Raw genomic sequence first — 17,017 nt, 5'->3', positions numbered from 1 at the left:
ATGAGGGCAGATCTAAGCTACTTGGGTGGATCTCTTCAACAGCCATGGGTGGTACCTTTCCCTTTTTTACATCATAAGGGGCTGCAAACCTGAACGGCTTATTCGGAGACACTTTTTTTATTAATGGGGAAAGGAAAGAAACGAGGGTCTTTTACCCTATTTTGTGTGTGTGTGTGTGTGTGTGTGTGTGTGTGTGTGTGTGTGTGTGTGTGTGTGTGTGTGTGTAGGCAAGTGTAGACAAACCCTTCATGCAGGTGCTGGTCTGGTCGAGTTACAAATTCAGTGAGATGCAGGTTGAAATCCTGACAGCGCAGTAGGTTTTCTCTGTAATGCTGGATGAGCGCATACACACTGGGGAAATGCAGGTTGTCTGTGAGGGAATAGACAGTGTGTCCTCCAACTATGCAAGAGCGGATTCGACAATGCTGAACTCGTCCACTGCGCCTACAAGGACATATCATACATATAATAAATCGATCATCTTACACATTTTTCATCCATTTATTTTTTTTCAGAGGTCCACTTATAATCAGTGCCGATTTCTCAGGGCCAGCAAAGCCTTCTCTGCTGGCGTAAAATGCCTAATAAATAAATATTTTTTCATCCTTTCATTCTCATTGACCTTTTTGCCTATGTATTTTCAACTCTTTCCACTCCTAATTCATCTACAAACAAATAGTAAAAAACAAAAAGTTAATCCAATCAGAATTAATTCCTTGATGCTTACAAGCAAAGTTTGTCAACTGTTTCACAAATTGCATGCCCGAAGCCATGACCCTTAGCCGAAGCAGTGTGTGAGTCTGAGCTCCACCTGTCAGGCCTTCAGAATTTCCACAGAATCCCTCAACAATTCAGTGAATAGGCATCTAAAGTCAGATTGTCAGATTCATCAGCCAATCAGATTGAGTTATTTGTTCTTGGTGAGTGTGGTCTTTAGAATATGTTCCAGTCCAGGCCTTCTAGCTGGCCGTGAGTGACGCAATAACACTTTAAGTGATTTACATCATTTGAAAGTGAGATCTTGCTGACGAGTCGGCTGTCACTGCTGTTATTGCCCTTAAGAAAGAGATCTTTATAGATTTAAAAACCTGAGATGTTCTGCATGATAGTGCGATTGATCAATTAAACAAGACAGGAGGACTGATTTTCACTTCAAGTAAATTGGTAAGTGCTTTTTTGCATTGTTATAGCAACATCAGGAGTTTTCTAAGTGTAAATGATGCCGCTTGAGCATTCAGTGTTGGATCAAGTTTTGAGAAGTAACCGTGTACCCTGACGAAATAAAATGTATTGCAAGCCAAATTTAAATTGCAAGCATTATTATATAGCTTTTTTCTTGGTATTAGACCTCTTTAGTTCTGGAAGTCGTGTGTGGATGTGTTTTTAAAATTTCAGTTGGTATTATTAGTTGTCTGAAATGTAATGTATGATACGTCTTATTCATTGTGAAACTGTGTTTTCTTAACGACATGAATCACACAGAAGGCCTAGATTTAAAATGCAAGGGTCGCGGCTGCTTATAATGTTTAAGCTGACATGTGTCGTTTCACAATATCACAATATCACAATATCACAATAAAGGACATTTGCTAGGACAAGATTATATTTAACCCAACGTATTCTTGAGTGTTAACCGTTTTAATCACAATACGTTCACATTCAATGCCATATTTCACCTATATTAGCACCCCCTCCCATTCCCAAGATTCTATCTCATCTGAAACATTGATATCCAGGCATCATAAATACATTAGTGGGAGTTGACTGTTGTAACCACGTTTCAGATATACCAAGAAAGTCCAGATTTGAGTTAGACAATAAATAAATCAACTGTTCGCCCTTGTGTTAAAAATTCAAGTGTCACCAAAAAGTCCTCTCAGTTTCAACTTCAGGCCCCATAGGACCTTCACATGGTTGACAGTTTGAAAGGTTTTAAATAGCCTCTGCTTTCACACAGCAGGGTTCTGACACATTGAGATGCTTATATTAGATGTTAGTGAGTAGGTCTGTTAAGATCCCCAGAGAGCAGCGATGGTATATTATTCTGTGGCAGGGCAAAGGGCAGTGCCGGGTCGTGATTCTGCACACTTGGACCCTAATCGGACTAATTAGCCATCGAGAGTGGTAAAGGCCGACCAAAGTTGGCAGTGTGAGAGAGAGAGAGAAATGTATGGACAGCTGTCCGACACCTTTGTGTCGGACAGCTGGTCTTTTCGTTTAAGTTTCTTATTAAAATAGTATTTATATACTCAAGCGGGTTCTCACCTCTTCCTTTCCCTTTAACCCCTTTACACTGGTGCCAAAACCCGGGAAGGAGGAGGGATGTGCCATAGTGGAATTCTCGCCTGGAGTTCCCGCCTGAAAGTGGAGGAACTGCCGCCGACCGTGAGGGAAGTAGGGGCTCCAAACCAACCGCCTGGAACGGTTACCACTGCCAGGGGCCGGAGGACTGCCTCCGATCCACCCGGTGTGGCTGTCGTCCACTAGAGTGTGGATGAGTGGCCAAGGACCAAGCTATGGCGTATCAGAGAACCGGCATGTACATGTTTTTTTTTTTCTTCTCTCTCTCTCTCTCCCGCAGCCGCTAGCCGTTGGCCAATCCCTCCCTTTAAAATTTTACTTTGGTATTTAGAGGGTACTACACTGTAACAGGGAGTACCCCCTGTGTTTTTAATTATTGTTGTTTCCCTCCTCCTGTCACTTTATTAACATACAATACACCAGGCGCGTACTGGCTAAAATGGGGCCGAACGGGCTGCGATAAGCTGAAATGGGCCACCGCATTATGTCGAACAGGCCATGACAGGCTGAAGGGGGCCACAAAACGGTGCCGCGAAATGTAGAAGGGGGAAGCAATATGCAGAAAAGGACAGCCCTTTTTGCCTGAGAAACACTTTTGGAAAAATATGTTTTTGTAGCTTGGCTTCAATAAATGTTCTTTTTGAACAGGGGAAGTTTTTGTTCTGCAAGTATGACCTAGTACAGTGAAGAAAAATCTGACTCCTGTATATGATTATAGAATTTGACGTGTTGGTGATATGACCCTTTTAATAAAAAATCAACTGCATTGTTCATTACAAAATGTAAAATGAATAAAAACAACATTAAATAAATATGAACACAAGAAGAAACATTAAATAAAAGATAAAATTCTCTGGTTAGTGTAAGAGTAGGCTCACATTACCAGAATGACAGGGTGCAATCGTTGACAAACGTGTCACTCTCTCGCACCAGAAATGTTCCGTCAACCCCCCCTGATTCTGCACAATATTCTTGCAGCAGTCTCTCGGCTGTCTGTCTGCCCTCTGACATCTTACCGTGAAACCAGGGCTCTGACTGATGAAGATCTGTGCCCTGGAATGACAGAGAATGACTTAGTCTTTAAAGGGATAGTTCACTCAAAAATGTAAGTTCTGCCATTATTTACTCACCCTTATGTTGTTTCCAACCCATCACAAAAGGACTGACTGACACCATTCAGTTTCATTTAATGAAAAAAGGTGCAATAAAAATTCAGTGGTGACTGAGACTGTTAGTCACATTCTGCTTAGCATCTTCTGTGTTTTATGGAAGAAAGAATGTCATACTGGTTCAGGACAACATGAGGGTGAGTAAATGATGAATACCATTCTGAAATAGAATCATGGTGATTTACCTTTCCAGTGTCCTCTTCTACTTCATTCTCTTCAGCATAGTACAACATCTTATTTTCGATCACGCAGTAGTGCTTATACCATCTCTAAATACAGACACATTCACACCGAAATAAGAAAAGATAATCAAGAAGGACGACTGCAGTAAGATTAAACAAGCAGCATAATTAACCCTTTGTTAAGCCTTACCTTATAAACATTACTGACCCATCCTGCCATGGCAACTATTGCCGTCCACTATACTATCTGACAAACTTTGGAAAATATAATAATGCTCATATATAATATGATATTTTCTACTGTAAGTCTATGGAAATCCTGCATGGCTGGAGAGATAATATGGTATTTTATAGAAATTTTCCAAAATAATATTGACACAAGGTACCCAGAGAGGATGCATGTTTTTATTAATTATTATTATTAATTATTTATTTATTTATTTTTACCCTTTTCTGGGTTTAATATAAAACTTTTAAAATAAAATCTTTAAATAATGAAGTGTATGCTGTGTACTCTTATTATTGTGTATTATTGTGTCTTTCTGTGTCAGAAAGTTGCGTGCAGCTTTAGTACACAGATCCACAGTATTGAATATCTGGAGCCTGTATTTGACATGCAAATTCTTAGGATTCAAATCTGATGCTGAATCCAAAATATACAGGTATTACTGGAATGTAGACAAACAGCATATATGAGAGGACTGATATTTAGAAGATGTACTGTATTAATAATATGCCTAGTAATACAGTATGCTATTTTGAACATATCTCTTATTATACAAAGTTTGATTAAATATGCAAAATAACTCAAAATAACTGAGATTATGTGAGAACAATGTACCATACTGTTTGAAACATTTAGCATGCATACTATATCACACTGTTTCACATGCTAATTGTTTAATAATAAGGCACTAGACAGTGCACAGTATACATGATACAGTATATAGAACAGGAATTGTATAAATAGTATAGCATGGTATTCCTAAACAAATGAATTGAGCTTTTAATAAATGCTTAAAGGTTTATCAACAGACATATGATATAATCACACAAGCCCATGGTTGAGTTGTTGATTGAATTTTGGTACCTCATCTACTGGATCCCAGATGAAAAGCTCTCCCTGCTTATCACCTTTCCGTAGATCCTTTTTGCCAATGGTTTCATCAATATTCAATTTCTTGTGCTGTGCAGAAAAGTCAGTAGCAAACCATATTCTGTGACAATGGGTTACAATGATGACTGACAGTGAATGACACTTCAGATTTTTTTCTACCTTGATGATGATCTTGCCCTTTAGCTGGGTTGGTGAGGGCAGTAGTTGAGCCTCTGGTTCCAGAGGATCAGTCAGGAGTTTGTCCTGGAAAACCTCTTTGAACTCCTTAGCCATTATTTTCTGCTGCTTGAGATCACAGTGTTCCTCTACGGACAGCACCACAGGGTACCTGCCAACAGTAGCCACATTCATAAACGCCTCAATATGGCACAATATTGTGCATTTCCAGGCACAAAAAAACTGCATGTAAAATGTTTAATTAAAAAGTACTTATACAAATGTAAAAAAGTGTACAGTATTTAAAAAGTAAACAACTGAAGAAACAGACAAGCAACTTTTGGGTTAATCTCACCCAATATTTTACCCCAAAATCTAAATAAATAAATAAAATAAATATAAACTACCGGTCATATAATTTTTGATTCTTCACATTTTAGAATAATAGTAAAGTCATCAAAACTATGGAATAACATAAATGGAACTATGGGAATTATGTTGTGACTAAACTAAACCCAAAATAAATCAAAACTGTGTTATATTTTAGCATATTCAAAGTATTCACCCTTTGCCTAGAATTTGCAGACATGAACTCTTGACATTTTCTCAACCAACATCTTGAGGTATCACCCTGGGATGCTTTTTAAACAGTATTGAAGGAGTTCTCATCTGTGTTGGGCACTTATTAGCTTCTTTCTTTATTATTTAATCCAAGTCATCAATTTAAAAAATATATATAATTGTATTATTAAATTTTAGTTTTATAATTAAATAAATTAATATGGTGGCACAATTATATTTTTGTCTCCAAATCTAATTTCAAACATTTAAGCATACCGAATAAAAAGCTTTTTAAGATCATGAGAAACATTTCAGTGAAGTGTTTCAAAGGTTTTGACCAGTAGTGTATGTGTATATATATATATATATATATATATATATATATATATATATATATATATATATATAGTGAGTATCTCACACAAATAAATGGCTCTGAACATTCACTAAGAACAATGCATAGAAAAAAGTTCAACAGTTTGCCCATGTGGTGTTTGAACTTGCAACCTTCTGTTCAGCAGTCCATAGCATTAACTACTGCACTACACAACTGACAAAACTATATGACGCAAAAGATGTACTCCTAGTTAAGAGTACAAAAGGCTAGCTGAGAAAATGTTGTTGATAGAGCTAAATGGGTTTTGAATTCAAGCAGGAATTATGCAATGTAGTTCAGCCTAAATAGTTGTAAACACAATGTGAAGACTCAAAATTCATCAGAAGTACAATTTTTAAAACAATTCTTTGCAGGACTTGAATTCACAACCTTTTGAGCCTGTTGTACAGTGCTTTAACCATTACACCATACATCAGACAAATTTGCATTCCGCATTCTTCACTTTCAAATGATGTAAATCACTTAAAGTGTGATTGCGTCACTCACGGCCAGCTAGAAGGCCTGGACTGGAACATATCCTAAAGACCACAATCACCAAGAACAAATAAATCAATCTGATTGGCTGATGAATCTGACAATCTGACTTAAATGCCTATTTACTGCAGTGTTGACGGATTCTGTGGAAATTCTGTAGACCTGACGGGTGGAGCTCAGACTCACACATTGCTTTGGTTAACAAACTTGGCTTTGGGCATGTGATTTTGAAACAGTTGTCACGCTTTGCTTGTAAGCATCAAGGAATAAATTCTGATTGGATAAACTGTTTGTTTTTTACTATTTGTTTGTAGATAAATTAGGAGTGGAAAGAGTTGAAAATACATAGGCAAAAAGGACAATGAGAATGAAAAAATATTTATTTATTTATTTATTAGGCATGTTAAGCCAGCAGAGAACGCTTTGCTGGCCCTGAGAAATTGCCACTGTCTGGTAGGGACTATACATTTTTTTCATCAGTCCATGAGATTTATTCTAGAATCAATTTTTTTATATCGAAGTCCCTCATTTCATCTGTTATTTATTGCTTAATTAGAAACATTCTCAGATCACGCCCTGGTGAGTTTAGAGATGATGCCACATACAGATAAAAATAAATCATATAGTTGGCGCTTTAATGTATCCCTTTTGCAAAATCCTGATTTCCAACAAATGTTAAAGGCTGAAATCAATGTTTATATGGAGGCCAACTGGTCCTCAGTATCCTCTGTTGCTTGGGATGCACTTAAGGCAGTTTGTAGGGGTCGGATCATACAGTGCATCATTCACCAAATAATCCAAAGCACGAGAACTCGTGGAGTTGGAAGAGAATAATAAAAGTACTGAACTGAAGAGCCGAATGTCGCCTGATGGCCTCAGAGAATTGACCCGATTGAAATATATTATACTATTTTGTTGTGGAAGGTGGGGTTTCAGATAATACAGTTATAAGACATATTTGGATTCGGGGGACAAATAAGGGAAGTTTTTGGCTAGATGTATAAAGCAGAGAGAATCTTTTTCTACCATTCCCTCAGTGAAATCTGCTGGTGGTGAAATATTTACATTGCCATTGATATTAATAATGCATTTAAAGAATTATATCTTGATCTTTATAGTTCCACATCTTCATCTATTGATGAAGATATTAGAAACTTTGTGGAACCATTAGATCTCCCTAAACTGATGACCCTAAACCTTGGAGAAGCTTGACGAGGGAATTAAGGCCCTGCCTACAGACAAGGCTCCGGGGCCAGATGGTTTTGCAGCTGAATATATTTGATATTATGCTACAGAATTGGCTCCACATTTGTTAGAAGTTTATACGGAATTATTAAAGAATGGAAAGTTTCCGCAAACCATGATGCAAGCTTGAATGAGTCTGATTCTTAAAAAGTACAAAGATCCAAGCGAGTGTAAGAGATACCGTCCAATTTCCCCGATCCAGCTAGAAGTTGAAATTTTGTCAAAAGTTTTGGCTAACCGATTAAGTAAAGTTATGAAATCTCTTATATCTATAGATCGGGTTTTCTGATAACATTAGGCGTTTCATTAATATCATGTAGTCAGTGGCGAATGATCAGACTCCGGTCGCTGCCATCTCACTGATATGGAAGAATGGGATTATCCTTTTAAGATCCTGGAAATGTACTGGTTCGAGCAAACTTTTATTGAATGGATTAAGTTACTTTATAGACACCCGGTCGCGGCGGTACAAATAAATTGATTAATTTCAGATTATTTTACTCTGAATAGTGGCATCCGGCAGGGTTGCCCTCTTTCACCATTATTGTTCTGCCTTGCCCTGGAACCATTAGCAGCCATGATAAGAAAGGAAGATGATTTTCTAGGGGTGATGGCAGGAGGTGTGGCGCATAAACTTTTGCTTTACGCAGATTATATTGTATTGTTCGTCCATGACCCCATTAGATATGCCTTGTCTCCATACGATTATTAATTCCTTTTCTAAGTTATCAGGATACAGAGTCAGTTGGTCTAAATCTGAAGCTTTGTCTCTGACAGCATACTGCCCAGTAACAGCCTTTCAGCCAGGCACCTTCCAGTGGCCAAAACAGGGCATTAAGTATTTGAACATTTTATTCCCAGCTAATTTGTGTGATTTAGGTAGTTAATTTTGACCCTTTAATAAAAAGGTTTTCGAGCGATGTGAGTAGGTGGACTTCATTAGTGGGGGGAGGGGGTTTAATCTGAATAATTGATTCCATTTTTTAATGATGTGTTTGTATGTTTTTATGTTTGTATGTTCCACTCTGTCTGGAGATTATTTTGAGCCATTGTTTAGGCAAATCAGAAGTTTGAAGGAACAGTAGTGGAAAAAATTATAAAAGTCATAATCCAAGATGGTGGCCACTGTCATGGGCATAGTTTTAATGTTATGGGTCAATTTGTATCAGATGCAAAAATAATTTAGTTTCTAAGACAAAAAGATACTCTCAAAAGAGATGTGAATATTTGACATGGTGCCGCTATAGAGTTTGTCCTAGAAATCCCAAATTTTGTCTGGGGCCTATTAATACCCACCTCTATCAGTATGAAAAATGTAATAATTGTACTATCTATGATTCATAGGGTTCATAGACTCCCAGTCAAAATAATAATAATAAGAAAACCAACAGATACAATAGAGGCTAAATAAGTGAAATATGACTCATACATGTTCTTAACAGGCTTCATGAGATTCACCCTTTAACCATATACACTTAAATAGGTGAATGTATGTTGTCGGATACTGACTCAGATGTTGCAAAAGCATGTTCATTAATGGCCTTCACCACATCCTTAAACTTTATCTTCGAGGTTCTGGTCCAGCCGTGGTATATGATTGGTTCATCTTGACCATTCCAGCAGTCCACTGTATTGCCAAACATGTAAACATGAAGGTTATTAGGCTCAACCATGTAATTCATCACTGCATTTACTATGCATATTTCAATGTAACATCATAATCTGAAGCATAAAAAGACATGCATTAGTTTTACAGAATAATTCAGGTGAACACAGATGTAACTGACTAACACTCAATGCAGCGGCAACCCAGCCTCAGGCAGCGTACATAAGCTTCTGTTGATGACTCACTGCGCAGTTGATCACCAGTTAAATATCTGTAAAAAATGCATAACACATGTACAAAACACAAGAAGTAACACAGGAAGTAATCATCAAAATGAGAAGCTGCATGTGTGTTAAGAGCAAGCATGCAGAACAGCAGTACTGACGTGTTGTGTGAAGAGTTGATCCAGTAGTGAGACAGAGGGTTGTTCATTTCCTGTGGACATATCTCGGAGAACTTCTCATCCCAAATAGAGTTTTCTTTGGAAAAGAGAAAACTGAGGAACTACAGCAAAGAAAGAAAGAAAAAGTTTGTAATTTTCAAGTGTTACCTGAAAATATTGATGAAATCAAACTATACAGCTGGTACCTCTTCAACAGTAAAGGCTGGATCATTGGTTTTTCTCATGGTATCATCGATGAAGATGGTCATCAACTCTCGCACCTGATTTACATTGTTGGCCCATGTCTCCTACAAACCCAATACATTTACAGTATAATTCAGATTGAAACCATGTTTAGGATGCAATAGGATTTGAATGAAATATGGATGGGATGTAAAGAAAGCATGCATAGCGAGATGTACATCTTACTCTCTGCTGATATAAAAGAAATCTTTGAAAATCGGAGAGCTGCACAGGCTGATTGTTGTTTCTGCAAAGAAATGCATACAAAAACAGTCTTAAATTAATTCTAATATCTCCAGCGTGAGCTCACAACAGACCTTTAAAGCACTGATTAAAACAAAGCACAATTTCTCACCCCAAGATGAAAGAACAGGACTCATTTTTAAACTCATCTAGTATCTAATAAAATGACAAACAACAAAGAGTAAGGATAAAAGTGCTACATGTACAAAAGTACACCCCCATCTAATTAACATGTTTTGCTATTTTAGCAACACACGTAACTAACAGTTAAAATCAAGCATGCGATCTCACATCCAACTCAAAACTCTTTCTAATCAGAAAAACTCAATTGCACTCACCATCCTCTGGTTTTCAAATGTCAAAAGATTGTAGAATTTGTGAAACTGCACAAAATCCAGGACTTCTTTCTTTGCTCCCACCGCCTGAATTATGATGTTTAGAATTTTAGTTCATGGTATGGAGCTAAACTGAACAAGTTTCTAAAATCTAAATATGCACAAATTTTGCTTATAACACAAAATGTAAACTTCAGCAAAGATTATGGAAAAATCAAACGTTCATACCGCAACCCTGTCCTTCAGAAAACGTCCACCTTGTATTTTAATATTCATCTGTGGCAAAAGAGACTTGAGCTCTTTCAGGGAGATACTGTAGGAGACAGACAGCATGAAAGAGTAGTAATGGTGTGAGGCAGGAACTATAATGAATATTCTGTTACAGTGGATGAGAAGAGAGTGTAAAAGTAAGAGAAGAACCTGTTTTTCTTTGTCTGATCAACAGAGTACATCTGCTTCCTCAGCCAACTACAGCAGAGGAAAACACAGTGAATGAAACTTATTTTTTTATGGGTTACAGAAGAACTAAGTAAGTGTGTGTGTGTGTGTGTGTGTGTGTGTGTGTGTGTGTGTGTGTGTGTGTGTGTGTGTGTGTGTGTGTGTACCTCTCTATAATCTCTGGTGTGTGAGCCGCCAGTGTCTCCTGTCTAAGTAACTCCAGTCCTATCAGCCATTTTTCTGCATCCTCCACTGAATCAGCTGTGGAAAAGGATCAAATGATCGAATGATTTTGGAGAACATGACCACACGCTGTTCTTCCTTTTTCAGCAATAAGGATGGTGCAAATAAAGTGATTTCAGTATTTATGTAACATGTATGAGAAGACACACATACCACCCAGACTGAGAGTGTTTAAAACAAACTGAGAGCCATAGAATATGGTGAAGCATGTGTTTGGGTCTGTATTTCTGTCCTTGAATCGGTCAAAGTCCTTGGAGTTTTTTCCTGGTCGTACTTCCCGGATCTCAAAAAGGTCCACTGCAAAAAGAGATTTTCATGAGAATAACCAACTGACTGATAGTTTACATTCATCAAACATGATGCAGAAAATAAGTCAGGATACTGGAGAAATAACACAACAAAATTAGGTATTCATCAGATCAAATCAAAAAGACAGGAGAACAGTTTTGAAGTAAATATTTATTTAAGTTCAGAGAGTGAGAAAGACATTAGGTGTGATGGCAGTGCAGACTCCCAAAACTACTGACAACACAATTTCAGTTCACTGGTCAAACTCCAGTGTTCACCTAAAACTTCACAGTTCCATTTCGGATAGGATTGTTGTCTGTGTGTACACAGCTTCCCATCGAGGCCTTAGACAGCTCACCAAGTTGAGACACAACCCATCATTGATGTTTGAAAAGAGATCTCTATAATTACATACATCCTCCTGGAATGTTAACTTTGAGCACCAATTAATCTCATCCATCCATCCATCCATTGTCAACCGCTTATCCTGTGTACAGGGTCGCGGGGGGCTGGAGCCTATCCCAGCTAACATTGGGCTAAAGGCGGGGGACACCCTGGACAGGTCGCCAGTCCATCGCAGGGCCACACATAGACAGACATACACTCACCTCCACATCCACACCTAGGGCAATTTTTTTTGGAGACACCAATTAACCTAGCCTGCATGTCTTTTGGATGGTGGGAGGAAGCCGGAGTACCCGGAGAGAACCCACGCAGACACGGGGAGAACATGCAAACTCCACACAGAAAGGCCGGGGCAACCAGGGTTTGAACCCACGACCTTCTTGCTGTGAGGCGACAGTGCTAACCGCTGCACCACCATATTAAATGTTTAGTGCACAATGTGGACATAAATCTTTATATATATATATATATATAGGGCTGTCAATCCATTAACATTTTTAATCAAATTAATTACATGGTGTCCCGATTAATCAATCGCGATTACCGGTAATCGCATATACAAATATTTGCTGAGAAAGCCCCTCATATAAATATAATTATGAAATAATTATACATAGTTATGTAAAAACATATTCAGATAATTAAAATGCATTACATTCTTGTAGCAGAAGAGTTAATCATTGATAAGACAATACAAAAAGTGGCTTTAGAATACAATGTATTGTTTACTACCATATTATTGATCATAAGTCAATCATTAGTAATCATACAGTTCACAGAAATCCATTACACAAGTGAATTTGTCAATCAGTTGGGGATTTATTATGAGGGCTTGTTTAACGGGCCGTCAATTTACACCTGCGTCAGACATGCTTGTGTAGCGTCATGTATGCGTTGCGTCATAAACATAAAATGTTTAGTTCACTGTTTAAAGTTAAATATAGTTTAATACTTAGAACACATCTTGAGATCTCTTAGTTTGAATTTGCACTCCATTAAGTGTTTTGAATGCAAGAACGTATTGTCTGCAGCTCAAGGGTTTTCTTCTTCACTCTATAAACTGCACATTCCCACACTGCTGAAATTTCACTTACTGCCCTCTGGAGTAAACAGGTGGTACTACAAGCTTGCATTTCTCAGGAATCTTCCATATCAGTGCGGGTATTGCGATTAATTGCGTTAATTTTTTAACACGTTATTTTTAGTCAAATTAATCGCACTGAATTAACGCGTTAAATCGACAGCCCTAATATATATATATATATATATACACTCACCTAAAAGATTATTAGGAACACCATACTAATACTGTGTTTGACCCCCTTTCGCCTTCAGAACTGCCTTAATTCTACGTGGCATTGATTCAACAAGGTGCTGAAAGCATTCTTTAGAAATGTTGGCCCATATTGATAGGATAGCATCTTGCAGTTGATGGAGATTTGTGGGATGCACATCCAGGGCACGCAGCTCCCGTTCCACCACATCCCAAAGATGCTCTATTGGGTTGAGATCTGGTGACTGTGGGGGCCATTTTAGTACAGTGAACTCATTGTCATGTTCAAGAAACCAATTTGAAATGATTCGAGCTTTGTGACATGGTGCATTATCCTGCTGGAAGTAGCCATCAGAGGATGGGTACATGGTGGCCATAAAGGGATGGACATGGTCAGAAACAATGCTCAGGTAGGCCGTGGCATTTAAGCGATGCCCAATTGGCACTAAGGGGCCTAAAGTGTGCCAAGAAAACATCCCCACACCATTACACCACCACCACCAGCCTGCACAGTGGTAACAAGGCATGATGGATCCATGTTCTCATTCTGTTTACACCAAATTCTGACTCTACCATCTGAATGTCTCAACAGAAATCGAGACTCATCAGACCAGGCAACATTTTTCCAGTCTTCAACTGTCCAATTTTGGTGAGCTCTTGCAAATTGTAGTGGAGATGAGTGGTACCCAGTGGGGTCTTCTGCTGTTGTAGCCCATCCGCCTCAAGGTTGTGGGTGTTGTGGCTTCACAAATGCTTTGCTGCATACCTCGGTTGTAACGGGTGGTTATTTCAGGCAAAGTTGCTCTTCTATCAGCTTGAATCAGTCAGCCCATTCTCCTCTGACCTCTAGCATCAACAAGGCATTTTCGCCCACAGGACTGCCGCATACTGGATGTTTTTCCTTTTCACACCATTCTTTGTAAACCCTAGAAATGGTTGTGTGTGAAAATCCCAGTAACTGAGCAGATTGTGAAATACTCAGACCGGCCCGTCTGGCATCAACAACCATGCCACGCTCAAAATTGCTTAAATCGCCTTTCTTTCCCATTCTGACATTCAGTTTGGAGTTCAGGAGATTGTCTTGACCAGGACCACACCCCTAAATGCATTGAAGCAACTGCCATGTGATTGGTTGATTAGATAATTGCATTAATGAGAAATTGAACAGGTGTTCCTAATAATCCTTTAGGTGAGTGTATATATATACCCTTTTTCTCCCCAATTTTGAATGCCCAATTCCCACAACTTCAGGTCCTCTTGTTTTTTGTAACCATGTCCTCGTAGTGGTGCGGTTACCCATCACAGTATTTATGCTCCACTCCCCCGTCACTCCTTGTCTGGTCTCAACTACGATCACAGACTCACTTACCTGCTTCTTCCTGGAGACTCTCCGTTATATCCCTAACTCGCCTCTCCAACGAAGTCCTGTTCCTAGCTCTACTCCTCCTTCTTCCAGTTCCGGATTCCTCGCTATTCAGTGTACTGCAGTCATCACCCAGGTTTCCTCGCTATTCAGCGAACTGCAGGCATCACCCAGGTTTTCTCGCTATTCAGCGAACTGCAGTCATCACCCAGGTTTACTCGTTATTCAGCGAACTGCATCCATCACCCAGGTTTCCTCGCTATTGAGCGAACTGCATTCTTCACCCAGGTCTCCTCGCTATTCCGCGTATTGCAGTCATCACCCAGGTTTACTCGCCATCCAGTGAACTGCAGTTATCACCCAGGTTAATCCGCTATCCAGCGAACCGCAGTCATCTCCCAGGTTTACCCATTCCTCTATATCCCTCAATAAACTACACCTCCGGGTTTAACACTACCATCGAGTCTGAGTATCTGTTACAACTTCCAGCATGTGGAGTCTCATGCTGCTCTCCGTGATCCACACACAACTTACCATATGTCACATTGAGAGCAAGAACCACTAATCGTGACCATGAGGAGGTTACCCCATGTGACTCTACCCTCCCTAGCAACTGGGCCAATTTGGTTGCTTAGGAGACCTGGCTGGAGTCACTCAGCACACCCTGGATTTGAACTTGCAACTCCAGGGTTTGTAGTCAGCATCAATACTCGCTGATGAACATAATTCTTTAATACCAACAAAAAAATGTTTTATAAATGCTCTCAAAGGGCTAACACATGTGCAAGTCTTGTGGTCTTAGATAAACGTAGCCTTGGACTGGATCTCATAAATCAAGTTTTTGTTTGGAAATCGGTCTTGAGGGATCTAGTCTTGGTCTGGGTCTGGATATCGAGGGACTTGACTCCACCATATTATCTGAGTCATTGATTTGTTGCACATATGGCCACATATTTGGAATATCCAAAGGTAAATATTGCTTTTAACTAATTGAACCATTACTTTAAATTATTAAATAATAAGAAGAGGATAAGTGTAAAGGAATGCACGTACACATAAAACGTTAAGTATGAATGCACTGTAAGCTGGATAAAAGGCTGAATAAAAGTGTCTGTCAATGCATAAATGTAATTACTATCATAATAACTATTAAAGGGATAATTCACCATAGAGTCAGTCTCTATTCACTTTTATTAATTTTTCCATATGATGAGAATGAATGGCAAATGTGGCAGACATTCTGCCCAATATCTCCTTTTGTTTTCCACATAAGAAAGATGTACAACATGAGACATAAATAAAAAAAATTGGGTGAATTATCCCTTTAAGTTTAGCTTGAGGGAAGGCACTCACACACTCCTTCAGTCTTGTCAGCAGTACGCATCCAGGCAACCTGTCTGGTCTCCATTATAACCTGCACGGTTAGCCTCTCCATTCTCTGTCTGTACACTGTCATCACGATCCCCAACTCCAAGTCCCGCTTAATCAGACTCTTCTTGTACTCAGTCAGGTTTCCCTGTTGCATGTGACCCGCCATCTCTGCTTTTGGGTCAAACACTGACAAAGACAAATGGGCACAAGAGGTCACTCATTGAAATTTACATGAAATTCAAAATATGCTACATTCACAATATGCCACATTCTCAAATGCACTTTTTGCTTTCATAAAACGGTTACCACATGATTCAAATATTAAGAGGACAACTGTGTTATTATTTAAGTAAAAACATGAAATGCCATCCTTACATTAGAACACAGTTGCTCGATGCTAAGAATGTAAAAAATGGATGTGCTTTCTCCAGAAGACGGTTATTGCCTAGCTAAAACAAACTCTGAAGCAGTAGAGGCCTGTGCATTTTAGGTCTAGGCCTTCAGTGCGATTCATGCCATTAAGAAGCACAGTTTCACAAAGAATAAGACACCATATGACCACATATACATTACGTATGTACGTAATACCAACTGACATTTTAAAAACATGTCTACCCACGAAAGCCAGAACCAAGGATGTCTAATACCAAGAAAAAGCTATCTAACAATTATGGCTGTCAATCGATTACAAATTTTAATCTAATTAATTACATGGTGTCCCGATTAAATAATCGCGATTAATCACATATACAAATATTTGCTGAGAAACCCCCTCATATAACAATAACTCAATATATAAAGATTCTACATATTTATATCAATATATAATTATACATAGTTATTTTTCAATATTTAAAAAATTATATATATCTATATATATATATATATATATATATATATATATATATATATATATTAGGGCTGTCGATTTAACGCATTAATTCAGTGCGATTCATTTTACAAAAAATGTACGCATTTAATCACAATGCCCCGTCGGACCATAATAAGGAAGATTCCTGAGAAATGCAAGCTTGTAGTACCACCTATTTACTCCAGAGGGCAGTAAGTGAAATTTCAGCTGTATGAGCAACGCACAGTTTATAGAGTGAAGAAAACACACAACACAGACATGCATTACGTTCTTGCGTTCAAAACACCTGATTGAGCGCAAATGCGATCTAAGTGATCTCAAGATGTGTTTAAAGATTGAGTATTAAACTATATT

At 38.5% G+C, this 17,017-nt stretch overlaps 1 protein-coding gene across 2 annotated transcripts in view; it reads right to left on the bottom strand.

Moving 5' to 3' along the window:
- The window catches only part of LOC127623101 (1-phosphatidylinositol 4,5-bisphosphate phosphodiesterase gamma-2-like), a 37,762-nt gene that overhangs the window by 18,321 nt on the left and 2,424 nt on the right, over nt 1-17,017 (bottom strand). For both annotated transcript variants that reach the window (XM_052097352.1, XM_052097355.1), the window contains exons 2-18: nt 15,775-15,978; nt 11,246-11,389; nt 11,017-11,110; nt 10,832-10,879; nt 10,640-10,724; nt 10,415-10,498; nt 10,189-10,232; nt 10,020-10,080; nt 9,797-9,898; nt 9,594-9,712; nt 9,394-9,479; nt 9,112-9,229; nt 4,929-5,097; nt 4,743-4,838; nt 3,656-3,739; nt 3,185-3,354; nt 244-444 (exon numbers count right to left, since the gene is read on the bottom strand). In XM_052097352.1, the coding sequence (XP_051953312.1) occupies nt 244-444; nt 3,185-3,354; nt 3,656-3,739; nt 4,743-4,838; nt 4,929-5,097; nt 9,112-9,229; nt 9,394-9,479; nt 9,594-9,712; nt 9,797-9,898; nt 10,020-10,080; nt 10,189-10,232; nt 10,415-10,498; nt 10,640-10,724; nt 10,832-10,879; nt 11,017-11,110; nt 11,246-11,389; nt 15,775-15,958 (1,889 nt within the window). In that variant the 5' untranslated portion in view covers nt 15,959-15,978. The remainder of the gene's footprint in view (nt 1-243; nt 445-3,184; nt 3,355-3,655; nt 3,740-4,742; nt 4,839-4,928; nt 5,098-9,111; nt 9,230-9,393; nt 9,480-9,593; nt 9,713-9,796; nt 9,899-10,019; nt 10,081-10,188; nt 10,233-10,414; nt 10,499-10,639; nt 10,725-10,831; nt 10,880-11,016; nt 11,111-11,245; nt 11,390-15,774; nt 15,979-17,017) is intronic.

Source organism: Xyrauchen texanus, chromosome 29 (assembly GCF_025860055.1).
Source record: "Xyrauchen texanus isolate HMW12.3.18 chromosome 29, RBS_HiC_50CHRs, whole genome shotgun sequence".
Taxonomy (NCBI): Eukaryota; Metazoa; Chordata; class Actinopteri; order Cypriniformes; family Catostomidae; genus Xyrauchen; species Xyrauchen texanus.
This window is presented reverse-complemented; position numbering and strand designations above follow the sequence as displayed.